This window comes from Panthera pardus, unplaced genomic scaffold (genome assembly GCF_024362965.1).
Source record: "Panthera pardus isolate Hobbes unplaced genomic scaffold, ASM2436296v1 HiC_scaffold_7, whole genome shotgun sequence".
NCBI classification, from domain to species: Eukaryota; Metazoa; Chordata; class Mammalia; order Carnivora; family Felidae; genus Panthera; species Panthera pardus.
The window spans coordinates 61,698,553-61,726,122 of NW_026527002.1; the positions used below are offsets into that span (position 1 = coordinate 61,698,553).

Here is a 27,570-nt window from a genome sequence, read left to right on the forward strand (position 1 = left end):
ACGTAAGTCCTGGATTACAGAGAGAGAGGACACATAGCAAAAAACAGAAAACAAAACCAGGCTAAAGAAGACATATTTATACTATGACCAGGCCAATGAGTAATTGTATCAGTTGGATATAATTATTGGGTAAGTGAGGGGTCAGAGGAATTTCAAGTTTAAGCCAAATGGATCAGGGGTAAGTTACCATATCTCTCATTATTAGGCTGGGAAGCCATGATTCATTGTTGGAATCAACAATGCACCTATCACCAGCTCAAGATATAGAAAATTATATATAAGCCCTTCCCAGATCCTGTCCACCATGCTCCCCTCCCATGTAATCAAAATTCTGAATTTTGTGTTAATCATTTCCTTAATTTTCTTTATAGTTTATACACATATTTTAAAGCATACATTGAAATCTTCCTGCTTACGAAATTTATGTAAGCTTCATATAAACGGAATTCCAGATACTATGTATGTATTCTTCAGTGATTGGCTTTTTTGGTCAATATTATTCATCCATGTGGACACACACAGCTATGGTCCATTTGTTTTCCTCCTGTATAGAAGGCCGTTGATGCCACAACTGATTTATCCATTCTAAGTCAAAGGACAATTGGGTAATTTCCAGTTTTTTGCTATTAAAATCAAAGCTGCTAGAAACACTCTGATTGCCTGTCTCCTGATATACAAAGTTATTCCCTAGGTCATGTGTCTCCAGAACTTCCCAAATTACATGGAATAGAAGTTGTGAGCTAGCATCCTCATTTTAATCTTGATTTTAAAGGGGCTTTAAAAAATATTTCACCATTGAATACGATGTTTGCTATAAGTTTTTTGTGGGTATACTTTATCAGATTAAGAAAGGTCCGTTTGATTCCTTGTTCGCTAAGAATTTTTATTGTGGATGGTTGTAAAGTTTTATTGAATGATTTTTTTGGTATATACTGAGATGACATAAAACTTCCTCCTCTAATTAATTGACATGATAAATTACATTAAATAATTTTCTAGTAACAAACTAACCTTGCTTCCAGGGATGTACTCAAATTTATGATATATCATTTAAAAATCCATTGCTTAATTTGGCTTGCTAATGTTCTTTTAATGGTTAATGTTCTAGATATTTGAATGGTGTATAATTTTATTTTCTTATACTCTGTGTCAAGTTTTGGATCCAAGGTTAATATTGGCCTTGTGGAGGAAGTTTGGGAATATTCCCACTTTTTCTGTTGCCTAAAAGACTATGTATTTTGGATTGAATAATTGGCATAACTCAAATGTAAGACCTTCTGGTCTAGTGTTTTCCAGTAGAAAAAAAACATTATTACCAATTTCATTTCTTCCATGGTCAAAGGATCATTTTTCTTCTCAAATTAGTTTTGACAATATGTTTTTAGATTGTCCATTGTACACAAATTTTCAAAGTTATCTGAGTAAAGTAGTTGATAATTCGCATTATCTGATTAACATCATGTGCCCTTTATAGACCCTTTGCATCTTTTATGTTATTTGTGCAATTTCATTTTTTCCAGTCTTACTAATTCATTATTCTTTTCACAGCATCGGCTTTTGATGTTGGTGATCCTCTATTTGTGTTATCTTAGTTTTCTCCCCATTATCTTTGGGTTTACACTGCTCTTTTTCTAAGGTTTTCAGTTGATAATTAGCACTAATTTTTTTTTCTGATATAAGCATTCAAGGCTATAAATTTCTTATTAAGTACTACTGTAGCTTCATCTCATATATTGTTTAGTACTTATAATTTCCATAATTCTTATTATGATTTTATTATGATTTGACCCAACGGGTATTTGAAAGTGGGTTCTAAAATTTCTGTATGTATCCATTTGTCTTTTTATAACTGATTTGTTCATCTTCTTATGGTAAAATGGATTCTTTATTTTTTGTAGAGATGGACTTTATGCCTCACAACATGAATAATTTTTATAAATTCCTGTGTCTCCCTCAAAGGAATTTCTATTCCCTGTTGGAACAGTGTTCTCCATATGTCCTTGAGGTCAGGCTTATTCTTTGTGCTGTCCTACTTTTGTATATTGTACTGAAAACCGTTAAGTAACAACTTCCTACTATGATGTGGGGTTGTATATTTTTCACTGTAATTCTGTTCATTTGTTTTTAGTATTTGAAACTATCCTATTCATTATATATATAACACAACATGATTACAGTGTCCTGAGAAATGTTAACTTTCAAGAAAATTCACCTCTTCTGTGTATTATTTTTTGCCTTTAATAGTATCTTTGCTTGTTTTATTAATGATGGCTTCCTTTAGGTTAATGTTTGCCTGGAATACCTTTTTCTAACCTTTACTTTTGACCATCCTGTGTCTAAGAAACATATAGGTGAATTTTGTGTGATAGTGTGTGTGATCATGTGTGTGTGTGCGCGTGTGTGTGTGTTTTAACTGGTCTGACAATCTTCGTCTTTTAACAGGGAAGGATAATGCAATTGCGTTGATTTTTGGTTACTGAAGTATCTGGATTCATTTTTCCAATTTTATTTTGTGGCATCTGTTCCACTTTTCACTATTTCTATTTTATTACCACTTTTCCTTCTTGACTTACGGAGGTTTTTTGCTTTTGAAGTATTTCTTCTATGAGCTTAGAAATTATAGACTATGTAGAATTTAAGAAATAAAACAGACGAACATAGGGGAAGGAAGAATAAGATAAAAGCAGAGAGGAAGACAAACCATGAGAGACTCTTAAATACCGAGAACAAACTGAGGGATGCTGGAGGGATTTGGGGTGGGGAAATGGGTTAGATGGGTGATGGGCATTAAGGAGTGCACCTGTTGGGATGGGCACTGGGTGTTACATGTAAGTGGTGAATCACTGGGTTCTACTGAAACCATTATTACACTATACATTAACTAACTTGGATTTAACTAAAAAGAAATTATAGACTACAGGTACCCTCCATCACTTGGAGTCACAAACAACAGCTTTTCTGTGGTGTGGGTCTTTTTTTTTTTTTTTTTCCTAATTCACCTATTAAGCATGTCACCTTTTGGGGTCCTGGCTTTTGGTAAAGTATTTTTTGTAAAGATTCAACCTCCCATCCTGCTCAGTATCCACTTTAACTCCTGTCCATCCTTCTCCCACCCTGGTCATAGTGCTAAAACAGACCAGAGGATGCCAGCTGTAAAATTTGCTTACTCCTGTGAAGTAGAGTTTTCTGGATGTTCCTTGACTTTGACTGTTCTCCCCTCTATCTCTGTATCTATTTGTCTACCTACCTACCTACCTATTTATCTATCATCTAGCACATTTAGGTGCAGACTGGGAGGGTTTTCTCTAAATATTTGGCCATTAATCTTGCTAGAAATGGAACACCACACTTTGGTTCTGATGTAACCATATCCTTATGTAGTTTTGACAGGTTTATGCAAGCCTGGAACAAAGGGGGAAAAGTAATATATTTGATTTGTAGGTCTCCTGCAAAATTTGCAGGATTAAACTCTCAGATGATATTCTTTAGGGAATCAAGGAAACAAAAGGGATGAACCCTAATAAAATGCCTTCCTTCCACTATGCATATTATGTTCGTATACTCACTTTATTTAATCCATATAACGACTCCATGAGATAGTTATTATTATCCTCATTTTATGGATGAGGTACCTGAGACCACATTTTGAGGATATTAAATTACCGAATTGGGATTCAAACTCTTGCCTATCTAATTCCACAGTCTGCACCCTTTCCTGAGTTATACTGCCTTTCTCCAGAGGGCTCAGAGGGATTCTTTTTGGAGCTGGTAAAAACAATCCTGGTTAGTCTTTCCCTGGTAATTTTCATAGCAAACAATGCAGCTGTTTACCCAGCATTGGTTAGAACTCTGCTAATTGCTAGCACTCATTCTGTTAGCAAACATGGTATTTATTGACTCCAGAAAGAGTCCAGATTGTGGGAAAACATAAACAGTGATAAAATACACAAATCCTTTCAAAGCAAACCTTTGTTTGGGCCCTAGTGTCAAACAGTTTTTATTTTTAATTGTCATTTTTACTTTTGACCAAATCTCTCCCATTCAATACTCTTTAAACCCCTGAGAGTAATTAAGCCTTCCATAAAATCTCCTGATGTCAGTTCATATACTAAATCTCATAATACACACACACACACACACACACACACACACAGATGTATATATGTATATGTATACATATGTATACATGTATATATGTGTGTGTGTGTGTGTGTGTGTGTGTATATATATATACATGTATGTATATATGTATATATCTGTTTATGCAAGTGCCTATGCAGCCCTGCAGGCCAAGCCTACACTGTTACTGAAGGCCACCTTGCCAAGTCTAACGGATGACCCAAGAGTGCCATAGACAAGCTAATCTTATTTTATGTCTCTGCTTTATCACCATGGAACTTACCTCAGGCAAAAGGTTGAGAAAAAGGCTCTCTCTCCCTGTCTTTCTACACATCCCCCTTTCCCTAGCTTAACCTGAATGTCTGAAGTGTATCCAAGAGAGCTCCAGCATCTTGGCAGCTTAGAGAACAAACCATAAAGATGGCACATGGGCCCGTTTTCCCTGGTTATGTCACTAGACCATTCACTGGTCATTGGCTGCCTTTCCAGTGGAACATAACCATTTCTGCTCAAAACCAGGTTGGAAGCAACATACTCCAACAACTCACTCTCGAGACATATGGGAAGGGGTTCGAGTTTGGATCACTGTAATTTAGGGGTCAGTGATCACAAATGCAAACCAAGCAAGGCAACTTTTCTATTTCAAGGCTTCATACATGATCAAAGACACCAACATGGCAGTGTAAAGTGAAGAGAAGTGAAGGTGCATTGTTTCCATGACACGTGGCCATATGTATCTGCAAAGTGGCTCCTAAGATGTTGTCATTCCCTGGCTTATAAAAGGCTCTAACTCCTTTGTGCAAGGTTTGCCCCAAAATACGATTTAGAGGGGGAAAAAGTATTAGCATGCTCTCCCAGTGGATGTCTCTAGTTCTGTTATTAAAACGAAATGGGTGTGTTTACATAATCTGGGTATTCAGGGAAAAAATTACGCAGTTCTGTGTAATTTTCCCCAGAGTTGAAATTGAACAAAAATCAATTGCACATCTGGGTCTGGGGCTGCTTCAGCCTCTGATGCAAAAATGAAGATGAATTCCAAGTGATCAAAATGCGCAGAAGTGCTCACCCCTGACAATTTTTTCCCTCCCTGGAATGGAAATTATAACAACTGTTTTTCTGAAAGATAAATTACAATCAGCTGGTGTTAGTTTTATTATTTTTTTAAGACCTTCTACTGATCGGACTAATAGTATTTTATTATTGAGTACACATGAAAAGAAAAAACATCCTAACACTTTCCCATGATTTTAACTGGAAGGAAATCTAGATCAAACTGGGGTGTGCCTTGTGTATTTTAATATTAGGCAATAATCATACACTACCCTCTTCTCATTAATGTTTATGATGAACATTAATCGGAAATGGTTACGTGAGAAGTGAGGCAAACGCTGTATCTTTTTTTTTTTTTTAACATCTAAGCAAATTTAATTTTTATGTTTTATTTTTATTACTTTATTTTTTTGAGAGAGTGGGGGAGGGAGCGGAAAGGGAGACAGAGAATCTTAAGCAGGCTCCATGCTCAGTGCAGACCCCGATGTTGGGGCTCAATCTCACAACCATGAGATCATGACCTGGGCCGAAATCAAGAGTCTGATGCCTAACAGACTGAGCCCCACAGGCACCCTGGAAATGTAATCTTTAAATCTAGGTATTTTAAAGCAGTACAGAATTTCCAACTGAGGGGCATAAAACAGTAAGCTCAGAGAAAGAAGATAAAGACAGAAGACATTTCCATGGGTTAGAGTGACTCGGGAAAACCTTAAAGAGAAACACTGTATCTTTTTAAACTTGCTTTTAATCACCCATTTCTGGTCCACATCTGAATTATGCTCTCAACTGTAGCAAAGACTATAACCGTCAGATACAGAACTGAAATAGTTAATGCTCCCACCATTTCCTCAGTTTGACATTGTGGGGTGCATCATCAGTGTTTTATATACATAAGAGGGAATAAGTAAAGTCTATTTTAACATTGTAATCAAGACATGCATATTTGATGAATTTTGCTGACTTCCGTGCAGCACAATCCTGTTCATGTGCGTCTGAGAGGTCTGTGTTTCTTTGTGGAACAGCTAAGGGGAGATGCACTGCTTGACCCGGTGGGATTCATTTCACCAAAGAAAGAGTTGGGTCAGCAGACAACGTGAGCACAGACAGCAACACATTCCAACACACTTACCTTGGCGAGTTTCTCATCTGCAAATAATTCCCTTCTAAAGGATACTACTGAGATTCAGAGTGGACCCTTGCACTTTCTCTCCACTGGCACATAGGACTGGGCCATTTTAGTGGTGGTGACGGGTGGGGGCGGGGGGTGGCGGGAAGCACAATAAATGCTTGTAGGCTTCCTTCTGCTGCAAGTGCCCAGATAAACCACAAAATCAATAGTCATAACATTTTCTTTAGCTGAACAAGGAATTCCAAAAGCAAATCCCTGTGTAAATGATAGCACAATGTCTTCATTCTTAGTCAAAACAGACTTTTGAGTCCATTGTTATGGTGTTAGAACAAATGCAAAGCATTCCCCTAGTGCCATTTTGTAGCCAAGCAACTCCGAGAGGAGCATGGTCACTCAGACTACATACAGCTTATCTCCAGTCAGCTGCGTTGCCCACTCTATGTTACCAGGGCAGGGTAAACTCGAGTTTGAGATAGAATCAAGGACAAAATTATCATCGTTGATACCTCCAGGGTGATTTTGTACTACAGCCCTCAGTGGAAATATAGCAAAGGTGGCCTGAACGCTGCTGATAGTACTTAATGACCTGGGGAGGGGGTGGGGGGAGGTTATGACTCTGGACTATCAAGCTTAGGAGCAATAAAAAAAAAAAAGTTTTTGGTCAGCTTCCAAGAGCAGGCTCCAAACAGCAGCAAAAGGGAAAGAAAAGGTTCACGCATTCTTCAGAAATGAGAAGAAACCGGTTTGAGAACACACATAAATGGTGGCAGGGGGTTATTTTCTCATTAGGCAACTGAGACTTATCTTAACTGTATGACTATATACGTACCGTGCCTCAAGCACTCTGCGTTCTCTAGAAAGTATAATTGCAGGCTATGTCAACCACCTGCTCAGGAACAAGTTATCTCTGTGTTTTTAGTTTAAGTGGCAGACAGGTACACTCTGGGTCCCCAAATAGAAATCACAAGGTTGCCCTCCCTCGTCCTACATTGGTGACCTCATCCTAGTAACAGCCTTCATGGCACCTTATGTTTACAGGGACATAGTTAAAACTCATTCACATCTTATCTAAATTCAATTGCAGGAACAGCTAGTGGTATATCAGTCTAGAGAATACCATAATTTCTCTTAAATATGGAACCTGATGCACAGATTTTCCTAAGGTCTGCCAATTAGCTTACTCTAGAACTGAAAGGGTCCTGTGGGAACTCATTCTGGCCTCTAATTTCATAGATCAGGACATAGAGGATGAGAAAGAAAGGTCACATGGTGAGTTAGTAAGAGAGAAAGAAGTGCCAGACTAAAGACTCAGAATCCAGTGCTCTTTTAAAATGTCGTGTTGCACATGTCTAGACAGGAGGCCCCTCTCCTTCCATGCTTTCCTGTGTGCAGTGGTTGTGGGTCTAGAAATGCAAGTGCTGTGAGGCAGGGACTCTTTCTTGCTCACCCTTTTACCGTCAATTCCTAGAGCAGAAAACATTCTGTGACAAGTGTGTAACAAATGTTAGGTGAATGAATGGATGTCTTCTAGTAGATACTAGGCATTTTTAGGAATAGATTGCTGACATTGGGCTCGCTGCTCTCAGCACAGAGCCTGCTTCAGAACTCTGTTCCCCCCCGCCCCCGCCCTCTCTCTGCCCCTGCCCTGCCTGTGCTCTCTCAAAAAGATATAAAACATTAAAAAAAAAAAAAGAAAAAAGAAAAAAAAAAAGGAATATGTTGCTGACATTTGGCATAAAGTAACAATCTCTTGACCAGAGAAAAAGAAGATCTGTTATCTTTTGCTGTCATCTCCGTAAATGACATGAAACATCTAGAAGTACCTTAGAAACCTGCCTTGGATGGGGGAGGGGTTCTGACTCAGGCCCTCAGGTAAGCTGGTAGAGTGCTGAGTAACCCCGGTCATAGGCTTCCTTAGTATGACTCAGTAGACATCCTAGTGAGTAGGATGGTTAGAAGCCAGCCCCCAATTTCTAAAGCCATAGCTCCTCTACCCTCCCTAAAGTTTGCTTGGCATCCATTTTTCTACATTAAAGGCTAGGTTTGTCCCTAGAGAGTCACATCAAACTGTATATCCTCTCCCACCAAGTAGGTATGGAGAGCCACTGTTTATACAGGAATTATATCCTTCAGGTACTTTTGGTAGAAATGAGGTCAATACCACTGAAGACTAAATGATCTCTGTTTTAAGGCAAGTGATTTGGGGAAAGGGGTAAGCAACTGGGGTTGAGTGACACTGCTTGGTAATAGCTTAATTTGCCTTGGTTACAGTTCAAGTCCTCTGGCTTCCATTTTCTTATCTGGCCATCATGATCCTATACTGCAAGGATATATATTTCCACTTTTTTTCAGAGAGGAAACCAAGGTTTGGAGTAGCTACGACACATGTTCAAGGTCAAACATGTGGAGAAACTTGAACTCAGGTCTTCTCATTCCAAGTCCATTTTCCTTCCCATTTTTCTACAGATGTGAGGTCCAAGCCAGGTAAAGGCTCTTGCTGCCTCTGATCTCCCTGTACAGGCTGGTGCAGGCTATCTGCTGAGCAGGTTGAAAGCTGGGCTCCAGCAGCTGGCCATTTCTCCTATGATCCAAAGAACATGAAACTTCTCTGTAAGCCCAACCTGTCAGTCTTCTGCAATTTGTTTCTCTTGCCTTTCAAACATACATTTTGCTCTAAGCTTACAGAAATTGTTGAAGTTGAAATTCCAATTAACCCAGGCAGTAAGTGCTGTAACTATACGGGAGTTTTATTTTCAACGAAATGAGAAGGTACCTCAAATGTTACTGGAATTTGCTGAAACTGGACAGAGATCAGGATTCAGATGCTTCAGCTGACACCACCCAGTTGTTCCCTCTAGAAACCCAGGAAGAGGTGCAGGTTTTCAAAGCAAATATGACTATTTTTATCAGGCAGGCTGTTTTCATGAGCTGTGGTTCCCTGCCATATTTTCATTTTATCTTTTCATCAGTCAGATATATTTTGTATTTTTTCCTCTTTTCCCTTTAAGTAGATCATTTAAACCCAAATTAGGCATCAGGTAGGATGAGTTGGACACAACTGCTACCATGGATTAAATATACAAACAATAAAAATTCGAATGAGCCTCGACATATTACAAATAAATCCAGCTCCAAGTGTGGCTGCATGTGGAATTTCGCTTTATATTTGGCTAGGACTCATGGAGAAAAATGCTTGGTGCTCCCTCTCTGGCACTTCACTTTTAGGGGAAGTGTTGTCTCCTGGTAAAAACAAGATACTGCTTTTCAGACTCCTTTAGAATTTATTCTCTGACGTGTCAATGGTACCTTTTGGGACACTGATCAACAAATATGGTTTCAGCCCCTACTATGAGGTCAGAACCACACCAGGCATGCAAGGAATATAAAAGCCAGAGTGAGAGATTCTTATTCTTTAGGTACTGATGGGCTAGCTTTGGAAGGGTAGATATGCAGCCCAAATGTTCTATTCCTCATTTGCAAACCCATGAAAGATGCCGTGATTCCACCACAGCATTCTTCACACACACCTGGTAAATGGTCTTGCAATCTTCATCTAATCAGCCATATCCAATTTAAATTGGTACAAGAATGAGGTGAAAAGCTCACTGGCCACACCTGAACTAGTTTGTGAGGCAAAGCTAAAGACAAGAGTAAGAAAGACCAAGTGTTGAATCCTAGGGAAGGGCAGTACCTCCTAGACTCGGGTGATGAGACTTCTATAGAGAGGGTTTCCATTGGGTCTTATGGGCAGGGCCAGAACTTAGAGAGATGAAGGGTAACAGAATTAACAGATTCCAAAGAGCAAATGTATGGATAGAGGAGATGAAAATGGAATATGAATATGGAATAGGGTTTGTCTTGGGATTGCAGAGTAGGGTTCTGTTCTCATTATCTGGGAATTTCATTCAGAAACTTTCCCTATTGTGGTTATGTTCCAATGCATAAATCCTAAGTATGGAGACATAGTGGTTTCTGATGTATAGATGCCCAGTGGCACCCTAAACTACTATGTATCACATTCTGGAAGCAGTATTAGCTCATTCTCAAAACAGAGAGAGTCATAGCTTTCATGTCAATAAAATGGGTAATTTTCTTTTTCTAAGTTTATTTATTTACTTTGTGAGAGAGCACATGCGAGCGAACATACAGGGGAGGGGTAGAGAGGGAGGGACAGAGAGAATCCCAAGCAGGCTTGGGGCTTGATCTCATGAACGGCAAGATCATGACCTGAGCTGAAATCAAGAGTCAGATGCTTAACTGACTGAGCCACCCAGGTGCCCCAATGGGTAATTTTCTACTAAGCTCTTTAAATGAAACCTTTCCAAATATATTATTTTAGATTCATTATAGGCAAACCTGATAGTCACTTTTTGCCCCCTTTATGATAAAATGAAGAAAGCTCCAACTTTCCTGCACTTCTTACAGATAGATGAAACAATAAGCCAACCCCCTTGTCTTCTGCAGTTTGGGCATGGACCTTGCTTGAGGCAGGACTGGCTAGGATGACCTCTTAACTTCCCTTCAAGTGGCAAGATTCTATAAATTTTCCCACTGAATTGGACAAGAATCCACATATCCTGCTTTGAACATCTACATAGTTAGGCTGACACGTGAATGCCTGTGATTTCCTGGTGTACCCCTGTTCCCTCCAAACTTCACCCATAGGACATTTTTTACTATCTAGACAAAAATGAAACATCCAGACCGACTGTAAATGCTGGTGTAAAATTCATTAAGTTCCTTGCAATTACTAGAGGTGACATACTATATACTCGGCATCACTGTTTTCTAGAAAATAGACTATAGGAGAATCTTGGAAAAGTCGTGGATAGAAAGTCATGTGATGTTGAAACTACATGATCCCAGACAGGTAAGTGACCTTGCTAAAGTTTCTTCTGATTTCTGTGTAGGTTCAGAAGTGTGGATTATGTGCTGCCCTAGCACACATGTGCCTTATCCTCTTATATCCAGGCAGCCTCCTCCTGATTTCCTGTTTGATTTCTCTGCTTTTAGTCATATTTGTTCAGAAATGGTCATAAGAAGGAGTCTGGAATATTAGCTGCATGGGTGGACTTCTAGATGACACCTCACAATTCTGAGGGGTTTTGTAATCCATTTTGCCCAAATTTTGCAGCAGGCGCTCATGAGTCTTGAATCTTTCCATGCGAAATCTGATAGTGCCCATATTATAGCCATCATATAAACTTTGGGAGAACACAGGATTTTTTTTAAAGAAGTAGGTAAGCAGAAAAAGCTAAACAATTCAAATAACAGCTTGAATTTGTTGTATTTAATGAACTAGGAATGTTGCCATTAAAAAACAAGAAACCAATGCTATTTTCTCAGGTGGTTGTGGCATCAACAAACTTCCGAAAACCCTTTTCCCCTTTCTTATTAAAAAATTTTTTTTTAACGTTTATTCATTTTTTGAGAGACAGAGACAGAGCACAAGACAGGGAGGGGCAGAGAAAGAGGGAGACACAGAATTCGAAGCAGGCTCCAGGGTGTCAGCACAGAGCCCAATGCGGGGCTTGAACTCATGAACTGTGAGATCATGACTTGAGTTGGAAGCTTAACTGACTGAGCCACCCAGGTGCCCAGACCCTTTTCCCCTTTCTACTATCATCCTTCCAAAAGACCTATTAATTTAGAATGGCATGTTTTTTTCTTTTACAGTTTATCAAAAAAATAAAGTTTGTTTATTTTGAGTGAGTGAGTGAGAAAGAGAGAATGAACAAGCAGCAGAGGGGCAGAGAGAGGAAGAGAGAGAGAGAGAGAGAGAGAGAGAGAGAGAGAGAGAGAGAGAGAATGAATCCCAAGCAGGCTCTGCATCTTTACTGCCAGGACCCTGATGTGGGGCCCAAACTCACAAAATGAGAAATCGTGACCTGAACCCAAATCAAGAGTCAGACACTCATGTGATTGAGCCATCCAGGCACCCCTAGAATGGCATGTTTGAAGCACTGTCCTGCGTAGATAATATGGCATAGTGGAAATGGACACAGAATTTGGAGACAACATGGGATCATTTCAATACCAGATCTGTTCCTTTCTAATTGTGTGGCAGCAGACAATTCGCTGACATTTGTTCAGCCTTGGTTTTCTTGTTTGTAAGCTGGGAATAATTTACCAATTTCACAGAATTATTGCAGAGACTGAATGGGACCTAGTCCAGTATGTGGCATAGGGTGGGTATATGACAATTGCTAGTAACTGCTATTGTAGAAGTCTTCTACTGCTATTGTAGAAGACCCTTTGGGAACCCTCGTTTGATACCTGGAGAAAGACAGGGCATGGCTGGTTGTACAACACTGATGCTTGAGTTTGGTGGGTGGGGGCAAGCATATGTCAGAAAGATGTGTTGGGCTTTTCCGTCCAAGAGGCAGTTAGGGATGGCAATTTTCTTGTCTTTGTTGGGGACTGTTCATGTCTGTACGTGGTTTGTTTCCTGTTTCTCATCAATCTGTCTTCCTTTCCTTTTGTGAAATCCATCCAGCCTTTTCCTTCCAGTATCTTTAAGAAATGTAATAAAGGCCAACACTACCACTCCCTTACTCCACAGAGATGAGAACATTTTCTTCTCTTACCCCTGAGGCGATGTGTCATAAGCGGGCAGAGTTCTCCTGCTCCATTAAACTAGGAATCCAGGGTGGTGGACCAGGAGGCTGTGAGTATGAAGGGGACGGATCAAGGCAGGAAGGAAGCAAGCCTGTGTGTCAGGTGGATTTGTGACTCTTAATCAACCTATGCACTAGAAGAACTAGGTAGATTCCATTTGAGAGTGGTAAGAGAGGTTTAGATAGGTCAGATTAAGAAGCCACAGTCTCAGTGTCCATCACAGAATCTATATTCAGAATCAGAATTTGGTTTCTTAGGTGGGTATTCCTGAAATCACCAATCTGTGCCTACCACGTTGAATACAGTCAGGAAGGCAGCCTGGCTTCACAAGTCTGAAAGGACCCTCTTAAACTTTTGCTCTACCATTTACTATCTCTATGACCCTGCATTTTTTTTTTTCTCAGCTTTAATACTGAGCTGACTTAAAGACTATTTAAAATAACATGTGTGAAGCACCTTGTGCCTAGAAAATAAGAAACACTCAGCAAACTCAGTATCTGGAACCAAGAAATGAAGGAAGAATGTTTTCTAAACTAACAGCAAAATTAAAAATGAACAGGCAGAAAAAAGACCTAAGGACAGTAAAATGAAATAGTTTATCTATCAAAAGAGTTGGGATAATGCAGAGAGTCAGAGGGAAACCCTAACTTTGACATTCATCATCACCCTGCCTCCTGACAGAATCAGCTGGTACCCAGTTTTTACTCATCTGTATAACTCATGATATTAATTTGTAATAAATGGAAAAAAAAAGAAAAAAGAAAAAAAAGAGAGGACTAGGGGAAAAGGGTCACTCGTGATACATCTATAGGGGTTTTTTTGTTTGATGTTTTAATTTACGATTACTACTGTTTACACCTTTTGTTTTCCTTGTTGCCCTAGGGAGGTATTGGCAAAGTATGGATCTTCATGAAATTATGAATGGGTGGGGTTTCAAGAACTTGTTCATTTATGAGAAAGCCCCTAATAAATATACAGTCTGCACAGTCACACTTTCTACCCATGCTTACTCTGGCCTTGGATCATAAGGATAGGAAAATAACATGGAAAACTTCTGCTTTTCTGGATTGCCGAACATTTAAATCCCTTAATTCCTGAGAGATCCAAACTTGCCATTGAAAACACTATCACAGGATGTCACGCGCTACCTGTCCTGAAGACCAAGCTCTGGCCTCTGAGCAGGAGTAAATTTTCCTATCACAAAAATAACAATGGAAATGATGATAAGCAGTGATAACAATAGTTACTACGATGCCGGTTTCTGTGCTAAAAGTTTTATAGATATTATCTTTAATCCTGAAAACAAGGCTTTAGGTAGGTATTATCATCCCCATTTACGAATACAAAAGTCGAGGATTAGAGACGTTAACTAAAATGCCAGAGATCATAGTTAGCTTCTAGTAGTGCTGGAATGAATGAAATTCAGGTCCATATGACAATAAAATTTTTTTAGGCCATCACCCCGTGCTGTCTGGGATGACCTTCAGAAAGTCAGATATTTTCAAAGTTTTGAAAATTCAGATTTTGATGGCCATGGACCTTCTTTCTCATCACTTGTTTTCCTTCTGGAATGCAGCTTGCAACCACCGGGGACTGGGGCTCTAAGGCAGTGATTTCAGATTTCTTGTAGACCATCATAAAGTACAATTAGTTCATAATAATTAGCAAGAAACAAATGCTTCTTAAAAAAAATCCAATCACTTAAAATGATTTTTAATTTCATAATGACTGGTATATAATTATAGCAGAACAGAGCTATTTAGTTAGGAAAAAAAAAATAACTTCAAAGATGAGAGCTCATTTAGTGTTTATTTGCTCTGGGGTTCTAATTACTCTGAAAACTACCAAAACTTTGTATATGATTACTAACAGCATTCAATAGCAGCTTGGAGGGAACCTGAGCCAATCTTTTTCTTTCTTTTCTTTTTTTCTTCTCCATTAACATGGTGGGAATAAATAGCGAATGGTAAATACCAGCAGCACATATTCACTATGTCATTATTACTCTCCTGTTCTGTTGCCAATTCAGGTGTCTTGCGTTAAACAATAAAAAATAAAACCAAACATGTCTTCCTGGCCATTTTCAAAAGGAGACCAACCAAGGAGGAACACTAACCACGATATTGTTTTTCTGTAATATATTAGCAAATCCTGGTAGCTTCAATTTGGCTTCATTACATTTCCAATATATGCACACATTGATTCATCTCCTTTTTTCCCCATAGTTAAGATTTATGCACTGTATTAATCACCTCGTGACAGCCATCTCAGCAGTTTCATTTAGCAGAGTAAACCAGTCAAACCTCATCAGACTTCTGGGGACGTCACATGGCAAACTTTGGATTCCCGGCAACTTGAATTACTCTTGCCAATATGAGATTTTTCAGAGCGATCCATCTTAGGGCCATCTAATATATCACATCTGACTCTGCTCTTTTCCTAATGGATAGGTTGACAGAGACACCCGCTAGATCTCGCAACTGTCCCCGTGAAGCTGCCTAGGGATAGAGGCTCCGTGGCAGGAGCTCAAAATGGCAGGCAGTTAAAGGTTCTGTTTTCCAAATGTGACTTGACTGATATGAGGGGGCCTGTGTGGCATTCAGTGAGTCCACATTTTCCAAAGGGCTTTAGTAAGCAATGGCAGCCTTCCACACATTCACGGCATGCTCAGGTGGTCTAAAAATAGGACGTCGCCAGGTGTGATGGACCAGCCATTCATTATGATGTCCTAGCCTACAATAGTGCTAACCAGACTCAGGGTTGTGGCTACTTCCCTAAGTTGCTGTCACCAACTCTAATTCCTGGCCACACTATATTTTTTATCTGTTATGACTTTTCTAATGTCAACCCTACTCTCCCTAAAGTTCTGGAAGGGCACGGTTCTATTTTTTCTTAAGGTTATTTATTTTGAGAGAGAGAGACAGAGAGAGAGCGCCCATGTGCATGGGGTGGGGCACAGCAAGAGACTCCCAGGCAGGCTCCCAACACAGGGCTTGATCTCATGACCCAGGATCATAACCTGACCTGGGCCGAGATCAAGAGTTGGACCCTTAACCGACTGAGCCACCCAGGTGCCCCATGAAAGGACACAGTTCTAACCGCACTTTAGTACTGCTCAAATAATTTTCACGTAATCTTTATTAAATCCCCACCAGCACACCTGAGTTTGCTTTGTGATACACAGAATACAGAGCTTGCTTTGTGATACCCAGAATACAGAGTTGGATTCGAAACGTAGCTATAATCAGAAAGAAGCAATCTTAACGCAGTTATTCATTTAAGAGAGAGGTCTTCCGAGCTCTTCCAGGTCTTGCTTGATTATATGATCAAACAGAAGGGTTTGAGGGTGGCACTTTTCACACTAAAGGACTCAAATAAGGAAGATTCAATGATTTGCTAACTCTTACAGTGGAGCAGCCGAGTAGAAATTATGGTCCTTATATAACGGCATTGCACATGAGACCACATTTTTTTTTTAAATGACCAATTTGATACGAAGAAAATCTAATGAGAAATCCAGAATACAGAATGGGTTACCACAGTGCTATTTCTATGGTCTTTCGAATGCAGTTGTACTTCTAAAATCTTGGAATTAACAACACTCAAAACTTCTCAGCCTCACAAGTTCATAAAGTGGCTGTATGGTTTAGCAAAGAGAGGGCTAGACAAAAAATAGGGAGAACTATATTTTAGCCTTGACCTTGTGCAGCACTTTATGGTCAGAGGCTGAGCCATTAAACCCACCGTGGAATAAAGGGGCTGGAACAGACAGTGGCTTCCAACTTGTAGCCCTCAAAGGTGGCAGTCAGTCTCCTTGCCCTATTTTTGCTTTTCAGAAAAAGACTCACAAAAATCATACATTTACCCATAATAAGATTACACAGGATAATCAAAATGTCACATTTATTTGCTTTTTGTTTAAATTGTATTAACTGAAAGAGGTAACACTAGTTATTTCATGCTGATCCAATACTCTAATTGGAGGATCATGGTTTTACTTAGTGGGAAATCAAGTTAATTGGCACTTAATAAGTGCAAATTGTAAAGGGAATCTTTCAAAAAGTAAAACTTACAGGCACACATAAGTTTTAAACAGGAACTTGGTAATGGCCAGTTTAGAAATGGCTTCACAAAAATCCCTGCCAACTCAGGATTTCTATTACTATGAATTTATAAATATAAAAGAAATTATTTGGTCCTTTTCTGGTTGTCTTTTGACTTTTAGTGTAGAACAGTTTTTATTAAACCAATGGCTTTACAACTTTCTCATTCAATTCTGTATATACCTACAGTGAGAGCATTTTAACCAACCTCACAATTTTCTTGGCTTACATGCTCCTCGCTTCACTGGCCTAATTATTTTAATAAGCAGCTTAACTGAAATGCTGGCTTATATTTAAATTTCAATTTAATTGTGTACAGTTCCTAGTACAGTGAAAACCTTGAAAGTCTTTCCCTATTTGTGACAGTATTTCCCTGTGTCTATGTGTTAGGGACACTAACAAATAAAATAACTTCACTTTATCTCTAAACATACATTTTTTTATGTATGGTATTTTTAATGTTTTTTTTTTATGTTTTTTTTAATGTTTATTTATTTTGGGGAGAGACAGAGCTTGAGCAGGGGAGGGGCAGAGAGAGAGGGAGACACAGAATCTGAAGCAGGCTCCGGGCTCTGAGCCGTCAGCACAGAGCCCATGCAGGTTGAATCCACGAACTGTGAGAACATGACCTGAACAGAAGTTGGAAGTTTCACCTACTGAGCCACCCAAGTGCCCACTCCCCACCCTGCCCCTTTTTTTTAAAGATTAATAATGCAAAGAAAAGACTGCCAAGTTCTATCATTTTGGCTGTCTAGATGAGGAGAAAAGAGAGTCCCCATCCGGGCCTGCAGGAAAGCCCAGGTCTACTGGATGAAAATGAAAATCCAGCACACCCGGGCCACCCATATCGCTCAGGGTGCTTCAGTACTCCCAACCTATTTGTTCCCATCGTTAGCAAACAATTTTCGTAAAGGGGGAAAATCAGGAAGTGGAAAAAAGAATGACCTGGAAAGTCACCTACTAATCATAGTCTTTGGGGAATGGAAAACAGAAATCCCCTTATGGTCTAATTATTCTTTGGTATCTTTAATGAAACTAAATCACGAGAGTTTCCAGTGTCTGGCTGATGTTTCAGAGGCCTGATTTTCACGTGTCCTTGGCTCTGAAAGAAAATATTTACTAACTTCCTGAAGTTACCTTATTATCATCTATTACCATTTAGTTCCCTGAAAAAAGAACTTTTTGTCACTTTTCTAACATGGAAAGAAAAAGCTGGAGGAACATAAAAGGTGGATGTAAACTGTCATGTGTTTTGTTTCTTGAAACCACAATAGTGTGGCTTCAGAATCTGTCAGCATGGAGCAAGTCACCACGGCCAGGTCAAGCTGGCACAGCTGACTCTCTGATGATAACTCCTTAGGCACCTAACAATGGATCCTAAGTGTGCCCCTGCTTTACCAGGCGAAAGTGAATATATGTGTCCCTTTTCATCTGTGCTCCTGCATGTGAGTCTATAAAAGAAGAAAAATGCGACAGAGCAATGCTTTAGCATCCCAATTCTATTGCCTAGTATAAACTGCAGCATGCCAGAATCAGGGGATTTTGGTAAATCTAATAAAACACATTCTGGAATCCTTGGATCAAAAGCAGTATTTACAGATTCACAGAAAAAAAAATAGCAACAATACAACAATAGCTACTTCTGTTTTGCAATACTGTTAGGCCAGGCTGGACTTGAATCTTCATTCCATTAAAAAACACAAAACATAAACCCTTGCAAAGTGGACAATATTTTATTTTATACTTACTCAGGGTTCATAACTCAGAAATGTTAAGCAGCCTTAAGAACCCACAGGTACTAATGGCAGAGGACAGCCGAATGTTTCCCAGGTACTTAAGGACTACACAGACCCATTCCCCTTGTTTTAACACACAAGATGCTGAAATTTAGAGCTATAAGGTATTTCGATGTGGTAAAATAGTGGATTTAAAGTGTTAAGGCTATGGATTTAGACACACTCAAGTCTGATGATTCAGGATAACTGAAAGGAATGTTACCTTGATGGTGAGATTCTTGGGGGCCAGAAAAATGTGTATTTTGCTCACTTTAGTGGTAGCACACTCTAGTCATTTAATCAGTATTTGTGGATGAAAAGCCAATATATAAAGCTGAAAACAGAAAACATATAAGTCAATTTACATTTGGTTTCGAAATGCATGTTCTCTTCAGCAGATTTATCTTAGGAAATTATATCTTTTTTAGATTACCACAGCCCAGTTTTTTTTTTTTTAACACTTTGGTGAAAATCAGAGCCAGATGTGTGCAGCTAGAAGCCAGCTGAAGATGTGAAATGCAAAATACCCCCAATATGCAATCTGATCATGGGTCCCAGTTGATGACAGTTTCTACCCATAGGGCTCAAAGCGTGTTCTTTCAAGCCATCCCAACTCCCTCTACAACCATTCGACTGGCACACTCAGGTCCTCAACAATGTAGGAGGTGTTGCAGGGAGAGGTGAGGGCTCGTGGCGGGGAAATGGAGTGCCCCTCACCAGGTCTCCAGACTCAAGCCAGCTCTACCCACTCTGACCTGTGATTTCTTGGGCAGTGAAGTCACATGTCAGAGTTGGTAATAAACCCAACACCAAGGTAAGATTCAGCACAATCTCCTCAGTTGAACAGAACTGGCCCCCAATTTGGGGCATCATTGCTTCCCAGTCCGATGATAGCCTGCTTTTATGTCAGACACGTCTGCCTGACAGGCTAGGTGGGGGAAATGCTCACTCAGCAACGAGGCGTGAGCTGACACTCGGGGACATGAGCAGGGCCTGCTGTGCAACACTGGAGAGAAAAGCGCTTCCTTCCAGATTGACAGCCAGGAATGCCATTTTCTTGTTCGATGAGTGCAAATCTTTTCATTTCTACCCCAAATCTCTGGAGCCCGGCTACACATCTTGACTCTCCCCCTGAGCTGAGCAGGCTGAACAGACTGACACCGGCTTAACAAATACGACCGACCTAGGTGAGCACCGCTGTTGCCTAACGGAACATAGAGTTAATTGTTTCACTAGCAGAAGAAGAGCTTCAGACGCTTTCTTCACCAGGAGAGTGGGGCGTGCTTCAGGCACCCCGAAGCTCAGCTAAAATTACCAGTAGCTACAAGTCAGGAGGGCCTGTTTCTATAAAGAAAAAAAAAAACAGAATGGTTTTTTACACTGTGCATTAATAATTTATGAATAGGCCAGTGCACAAAACCGGATGTGCAAGAGGGACCGAGAGGTGAGATAAATAGGAACTTGACTTCTCAATAAAAGCAGAAGGATGAAAAAGATGGTAACAACAATAAATCCTGGTGGGTGATGTGTGAAGAGTAAATATTATCTTGTATCTACCATCAATAAGCAGGGAGAAAAAGAAAAGAACCATGTAGGCTCCCGCATCAAGAGGTGATGCTTTGTACCTTCCCCTCTGACCTGCTCTCTGAGCACTGGGCTGGGTCAGATTGCACAGATCTGGTTAAAAGGGGGTTTTTACAACTGTTGAGGCTCATCCACTTAAGGGAGACCGGGGCGCATTCTATCCCATTTTGTGTATTGTCACTAGATTGTCAGCAAAGTCTGGGGTGCAGAAACTTTACCATGTGATTATGTGAGAAAGAGAAAGAGGCAGCCTTTCTTTGAAGTTTTGGCAGTTATAAAAAAGAAAACTTTTTTTTCTTGAAAATTGGAAAGACAGGGCACACGAGTCATCCAGACACAAAAGAAATGGAGTCTGTCCAGGTCAATTTTTGGCATATTGATTCACTTAGACTTCTCCATCAATTAGATACAACATAACATGAAATAAAAAGAGAATTAGATTCCTCTAATCAGCTGAATTACAAGGTCAGAGCTCTAAATTATTGCTTTGTTGTTTGAGCAGCGAATTATTGGTGAAAGAATATTTTTCTTTTATGCATTCATTTAATCTCTGTATTTATACACTTTTCTAATAGCTATCAAAAAATGCTCTGATGCAAAATACATGTTGCGATTCAATATATATAGATTACATTTTTCATCATTCTAAATCTTAGAGATGCTTTGAAGCTGTGAAATAACCAATACTCCACTTATTGGAAAATAAAACCGTGTCCAAATGACACAAACCCCAAATATCAGTGGATAAGATGCAGAATTCCACATATGAAAGTATCAGATGCCAGAAACTCAATTTATTACTATAAATCCAAAGTAATTTTTATTAAGAAAAAGCCCAAGTAAGAAAATATATGTAAAATCCTAGCATACAAAGGACTGCTTAGTAATAATAATGGTAAGCCAGCTGTCATGTATTGAGCATTTACCAAGCAGTTCACAGCCAGCACGGGCACTAAGGGGATCCACCGAAACAGAAGACCAAATTCTTGTTCGTAATGAACTCAAAAGACAGGCAATAAAAGGAAAGAAAGAGGAAAAGAAAGTGACCATAACCAAACATTTCCTGTTTAATTAATGTCATATCAGACATTAAGCAAAGAGGTGCACACGTATGTTTTCTACTCACAATAAACCTGTCTGGTACTATGTCCCTAAAAAAGGTCCGTGTGTCTCTCCCTCATCACAGAGCAAAGAGCAACAAAGACCTCTCCAGCTTCATCTCTCAAAGCTCTCTACCCTCTCTTGTGCTTCCCTAGAGTCATTTGTCGTCCGCTTCTCCAATGCACAGGGCTTTTATTTTCTGTCTTTGAGCTTCTGTTCAAAATGTTCCTTCTGCCTTACTATCCAGTTCAAATATCCCTTCGTCAGAGAAGGAAGGCTTCCCTGAGCTCTCAGGCCAGGCGAACCCGTTACATGCCAGGCACTTAACAATGTCTGCCGTTCCCTATTTATCCGGGAACATTTGATTACTGTCTGTCTCTCACTAGACTGTAAATTCCCTGGGGACAGGGCTTGTAGGTCATACCCCAGGGGCGTCTCTGGCCTTCAGCCCAGTGCACGGCAAGGCTGACGCCAGCAAGATGGCGGGCTAGGAGGCTGCAAGGTGCATCTCCCCAACAAAAACAATAAACAACTACAAGCTGATGAAAACACCTTTGGGAAAGCAGAGCACTACCGTGAAGAAGCAACAATCCTTCAGAGAATCCTTCACAGACTGAAGGTGGTGGCAGAGAAAAAGCGCGGGAAGTATTTTACCCACATCATCCCATTGCCCGGTCCGGAGCGGCTCAGCACCTGGAGGGAGTACCCCCCCACCCCCCCATGAGGGGAGAGGGGGTGGGAGGGGGCAGAATCACACCACACAAGGAATGGGAGATCCAGCAGAAAGAGCTGCCTGGAGTCCTCCCCAGGCTGGAGCTGCCATTGAGGTGAGACCTGCCCTCAGGGGCTTGACTCGCTGCTGTGTCCTGCCCTCCAGGATTGGGACACTGTAGCACCTTGCCATCTATGGGGACCAGAGCTATTGCCGCATGGCACCCCAGGCCGAGTCCTGGGCCGGGGCTCCGACTCGCCGTCACGGGGCTGTGCTGCTGTTTCTCTGAGCCCCACTCCCCAGGTCCTGGGTCCAAGCACTGATCCACGGCCACTGCGGCTGAATCGCTGCTCTGCAACCTGCACCGTAGGTCCCGGGTTAAGGCTCTGACATTCCATCGCTGGGTCATGCTGCTGCCGTGTGCTGCTCTCTGGGTCCTGATGCCACTCGTGACCACCAGGGCTGACCCGCTACTGCTCTGCATCTTGTCCCCTGAGGCCCGAATCGGGACTCTCACTGCCATCCCGGGGTGCACTGTGCTGCACCCCCCGCCCCCTCAGCTCAGGCCACTGCTGCACCCTGTTAGCACTGGGCCCTTGTTGCTGCTGCACACCATTCCATCTCCCCTAGGGCCCAAGTCACTGTGTGAGCCCCGCAACTCAGGCACCAGCACCACCACCGCGGCCAGTACACCTGTGCTCCAGGCCCCAGGTAGTTCCGTGTGTTCCTGAGGCCACAACCCCAGCTATGCTGCCCTTCTGAGTGCCAGCATGCCAGACTTGGGGTGAAGGGGGACTCCCGTGGCTAGAACATCCCCCCAGGAGGGAAAGGGACAACGGGAGGACCCTAGCAGCCTTTGCTACTGAGGACCTCAAGAGCCCTGCCTGCCAGGATCCCTGCAGTTTTGGCCACTAAGGACCCCCAGTCTTTACCAAAATTAACCTCAACTGATGGGGCTTCATGGAGACTATGCCTCTCTGCCCTCCTTGAAACCAGAGATGCTATACCCTACCTCGCCAGTGCACCGTTGGTAAGAATGTATCTGGTATGGTAATAATGGGAAAAAGTATGGTGGTTCCTCAAAAAATCTAAAATAGAACTACCATATGATCCCACAACCCCACTCCTGGGAATGTATCTGAAGGAAATGAAATCTGTATCTTTTTTTGTTGTTGTTGTTAATTTTTAAGTTTGTCTATTTGAGAGAGAAAGCCTGAGCGGGGGAGGAGAGGTGAGGAAGGGGAAAGAGAATTCCAAGCAGGCTCTGCACTGTCAATGGAGAGCCTGAAGTGGGGCTCGAATTCACAAACTGTGAGATCATGACCTGAGCTGAAGTCAGATGTTTAACTGACTGAGACACCCAGGCGCCCCTGAAATCTGTATCTTAAAGAGATACCTGCACTCCATGCTCATTCCAGCATTATTCACAATAGGTAAGATATGGAAATAACCAAGTGTCTGTTGATAGATGAATGGATAAAGAAAATTGGTATATATACACAATGGGATATTATTCAGCCATAAAAAAGAAGGAAATCTTGCTATCTGTGACAACGTGGATGGATAGGTAGGGCACTGTAATAAGCTGGCCAGAGAAAGATAACAACTGCGGGGTATCACTTATAGGGGATCTAAAAAAGGGTCACACTTATCTAAACAGTGTAAAAGTGGTTGCTAGTGACTAGAGGTATGGAAACGGGGAGATGTAGATCAAAGGGTACAAATTTTGAATTAGAAGAAGAATAATTCCTGAGGATCTAATGCACAGTATGGTGATTACAGTTAATAATACTGTATTGTACACATGAAATTTGCTGAGAGTAGATCTTACGAATCCTCCCCCCTCCCCCAAAGAGTTAACCAGTGACAGGATGGATATGTTAATTATCTTCACCTTGGCAATGTCTATCGAATGATCAGACACTTTTCATACACTTTAAGTATATGCAGTTATACCTGTCAATTATTCCTCCATAGAGCTGAAGGAAAAAAAGTGCAGAGCACATCGTGGGTACTCCATAAACACTGATGGAGTGAATAAGGTAACAGCCACTCCCTGACAGAGCTAAGGTTAGAACTGAAGCTTGTTCCTTTTTCAGTGCCATTCAACTTTTATTATGTATTTCTCACCAATGTTATTCAGAAGCACTTGCCATCATGTGTTATCTTACAAAATAAGGGAAACGAAGCTTGCGCCTTGACGTCCGATTGTTAAGTGTTGGTTTGTGCATGCATTCATTTATATGTTCATCATGTATCCATTTATCCAAGAAACACTGGTTGACCACCTGGCCTGTGCTAGGAAGTCTCCTAGCTATCTGGGATAGAACAGTGAATAAAACAAACAAAAATGGTAGGATGAATGACATTCTTGTCAAAAGTATGCTCAGTCCATACTCTTGATCCAATTTCTAAGTGTCTGCCATATGTAAGGCCATGTGCATAAGGTTTCATCATGACACATAGACATATAGACTAATGGACAACTTTTAACTAATGTATTAAATATGAAGTCTCTGCAATGAGGTGAAGGTAGTGAGAAGCCTTCCATAGCAGATATACTGAAATGATTGTGGTGCTTTACAAGGGCGTTATTCTGTTCATGTTCTCATGGCTCCAGGGACAGTTGTTTTCATGGATGGTTTAGAAGCGCAGAAGAAAACCTGATGATGTAACTGATCCTAAGAATATCCAAAAGAATGTCACTCAGACTCTGATGGTCAATCAGAAAGAGTTATCCAAATGTTTAAGCCGTGGCCATATCACTGGTATAAGGACATCATCTTCTGAAGTCACTAATTTCACCAGAACAGCATACATCGAATGTATGAGCTTTGGTATGTTCCTTTTAAAGCCAAAAGGAGAAAAATAAATGGCCAAGCAGAGAGGAAAACAATTCAATCTTATCAGTAAAATAAATGCAAATTTAAATTGCATGTCATTTTAAACCTAACTGGAAGATATTTAAAAGGAAAAAGAAATACCTAGTTTATAGAGCCTTTTGTAGGTAAGGAATGGTTTCACATTTCTGATGGGAGGGTAAATTGTTATAAATTCTCAGAAGGGCAGCTTGCCCATATGGGGATATTGTATGAACTCTTCAAAATGGGCATAATTTTGTTTTACTTGGGAAAAATTGTTTCTATACAATGTTTACTTTTAATCATAAGCAGAAAAAATAAAATGTAGTACTTATAATGGAAAACGGTATTCATCTGCCCATTTCTGCCCATCCTCATAAACTTCTTGCCAGACATAATCACTTTTAATCATTTTAGCTCTTTCTTATAGTATTGAACTCAATTGTTGATGCTTCTACCAAGGGATTACCTTGCAAAACATGTACCCTAGAAATATGAAAAGGAATGGGTACAAGATTAGGTACAGGGATGTTCATTATGTTGCTATTTAAATATGATAAGAAAATCACAAGCGATATTTGTCTGGATTGTTTGAATAAATGATGGCCTAAACATATGATTGAAATATTAAGTAGCCACCTATATAAAAATGGCATGGCAATAAATTAAAAAAAAAACTATAAATTACATAAATATGTAAGAGATTACCTCTGGCTAAAGGCTGATATCGAAGATGGATTTTTCTTTCTGTACTCTTCTTAATTACAAGATTCTCTTCAATAAATGTATGCTTTCGTATAATCAGAAAAATGGTCACTGTTTTAAAATGTGCATCTTCTATTTTCTTGAATCTTGAGACTTTGATTTCATGTAATGTAGTGGTGGGGCAGTTTGCAAGAAAAGGATTGAGTGAAGTGGTTGTTTTCCTAAGACATGTTTCGGAGACATCTTTGCTTTTGGTCCAGTTCTGTGTTGGGGAAACATATTAATATGGGCAATGATATGGTATCTGCATACCAGAAGGGAAAGAGCTTGACTAGAGTCTACTTTAGTCATGCAATACAATACATGGAGGTCTGTGCAGAACTGACAGATAAATGGGGTACCAAACCCCAGCAGAAACCCAAGTAGGCAAGTGGTCAAATCCAGCAAGATTGGGAGGTGCAGGAAGGGGGACATGCACATCTAGTCAGGGTCCAGAGAAAGGGGGTGGGTAACATTCAGCAAAAGTAGTGCTGGCGTAGAATCAATGAATGGGATTTTTCTGGAGGGTCTCATGGCTTAGGACTGTGATGAAAGATGAATCATTCTGAGCCCACTGACCTTACTCTGAAATTCTGAGGGGAATTCTGAGGGGGAATTTTGAGGGGAAATTCTGCCTCAATCAAGTTAGAGTCACAAATTCTGGGATGAGCTCCTTGGCAGAACTAGGAATGGGAGGAACAGAGGACAGAGTCAGGCAGAGCTGTCCTGTGACAGACTTTGAGAGGAAAAGGACATGGGTCTCATCCAATTTGAAGCAAAGGATTTGGGGGTGTAACCATTTTGAGAATGTGAGAATACAGGAGTTCCAGAAGCAGCAGGTAGAAAATTTCAGATGGAAGCCCGCCCAAAATGTACTAAGGCAGATTTAGGAGATGATCTGAAGGACTGGCAAAAATCTCTTTGTGGTCAACTGACATGTGGCTTTAGGCTAAGTATGTATTAATAAATTTAAATATATATATATATTTGGATTGGGAGAGTATGCGGTAGATTAATTTAATCTCCACTTAAATTTACATAATAAAAGTATCCTGAGTGTTAGGCACTCATCACATGAAAGTCGTGTGTACTTGGGTAGTTGGGGCAATGCTGCCCCAACCTCAGTGACTTGCTATAACAGAGGTGTATTCCTCTTTCACATGATAGTTTTAAGAGAGTAAGGCAGCTTTCCTCCACGCACAAACTCAGAGATCCAGGTGCCTTCCATTTTGGCAAGCCACCATCTTCAATACGTAGCCTCCATATTGCCTAGAAAAGGGAAGGGACGCAGTAGAAGACGACACTGGGAATTTTGCGGCTGGATTTGGAAGTGGTACACGCATGCCTCTGGCCTGGATGCAGCCATCTGTCCCAATCCGACTACAAGTGCAGCTGGGAAATACAGTGTTTCTGTGTGCTCAGGAAGAGAAATGGGGTGGTGACAGTTCTCGACATGTGGTCCTGGATCAACAGAGTCAAAATCAACTGGGATCTTGTTAGAAAAGACTGACTGAATCAGGAGTTCAGCAGTGTTTCCACAAACCCTTCAGGTGATTCTGATGCAATTAAGGTTGGAAAAGCCCAGGGTCAGGGATTATTTAGCCATTCTCTTTTACGTATTTGTTGTTAATTTGTAAATGTTACAGATTACACATAGATACTGCATGTTCATAAAACTGTATATGCTTTTGAGCGTTTACCCACAGACTCTACTGGGAAGTAAGCTTACAGCTTCTACAATGTGCAAATCTAAACATACCTTACCAATTTTGAA

At 40.6% G+C, this 27,570-nt stretch overlaps 1 protein-coding gene across 5 annotated transcripts in view; it reads right to left on the reverse strand.

Annotated features, from left to right (window-relative positions):
* Nucleotides 1-27,570, reverse strand: part of SAMD12 (sterile alpha motif domain containing 12) — a 382,200-nt gene that overhangs the window by 69,115 nt on the left and 285,515 nt on the right. For 3 of the 5 annotated variants that reach the window (XM_019459978.2, XM_019459977.2, XM_053896125.1), the window contains exon 5: nt 12,886-12,963. The exons of the other annotated variants lie outside the window; for them this stretch is intronic. In XM_019459978.2, coding sequence (XP_019315523.1) covers nt 12,935-12,963 — 29 coding nt within the window. In that variant the 3' untranslated portion in view covers nt 12,886-12,934. The remainder of the gene's footprint in view (nt 1-12,885; nt 12,964-27,570) is intronic. 5 annotated transcript variants of the gene reach the window in all.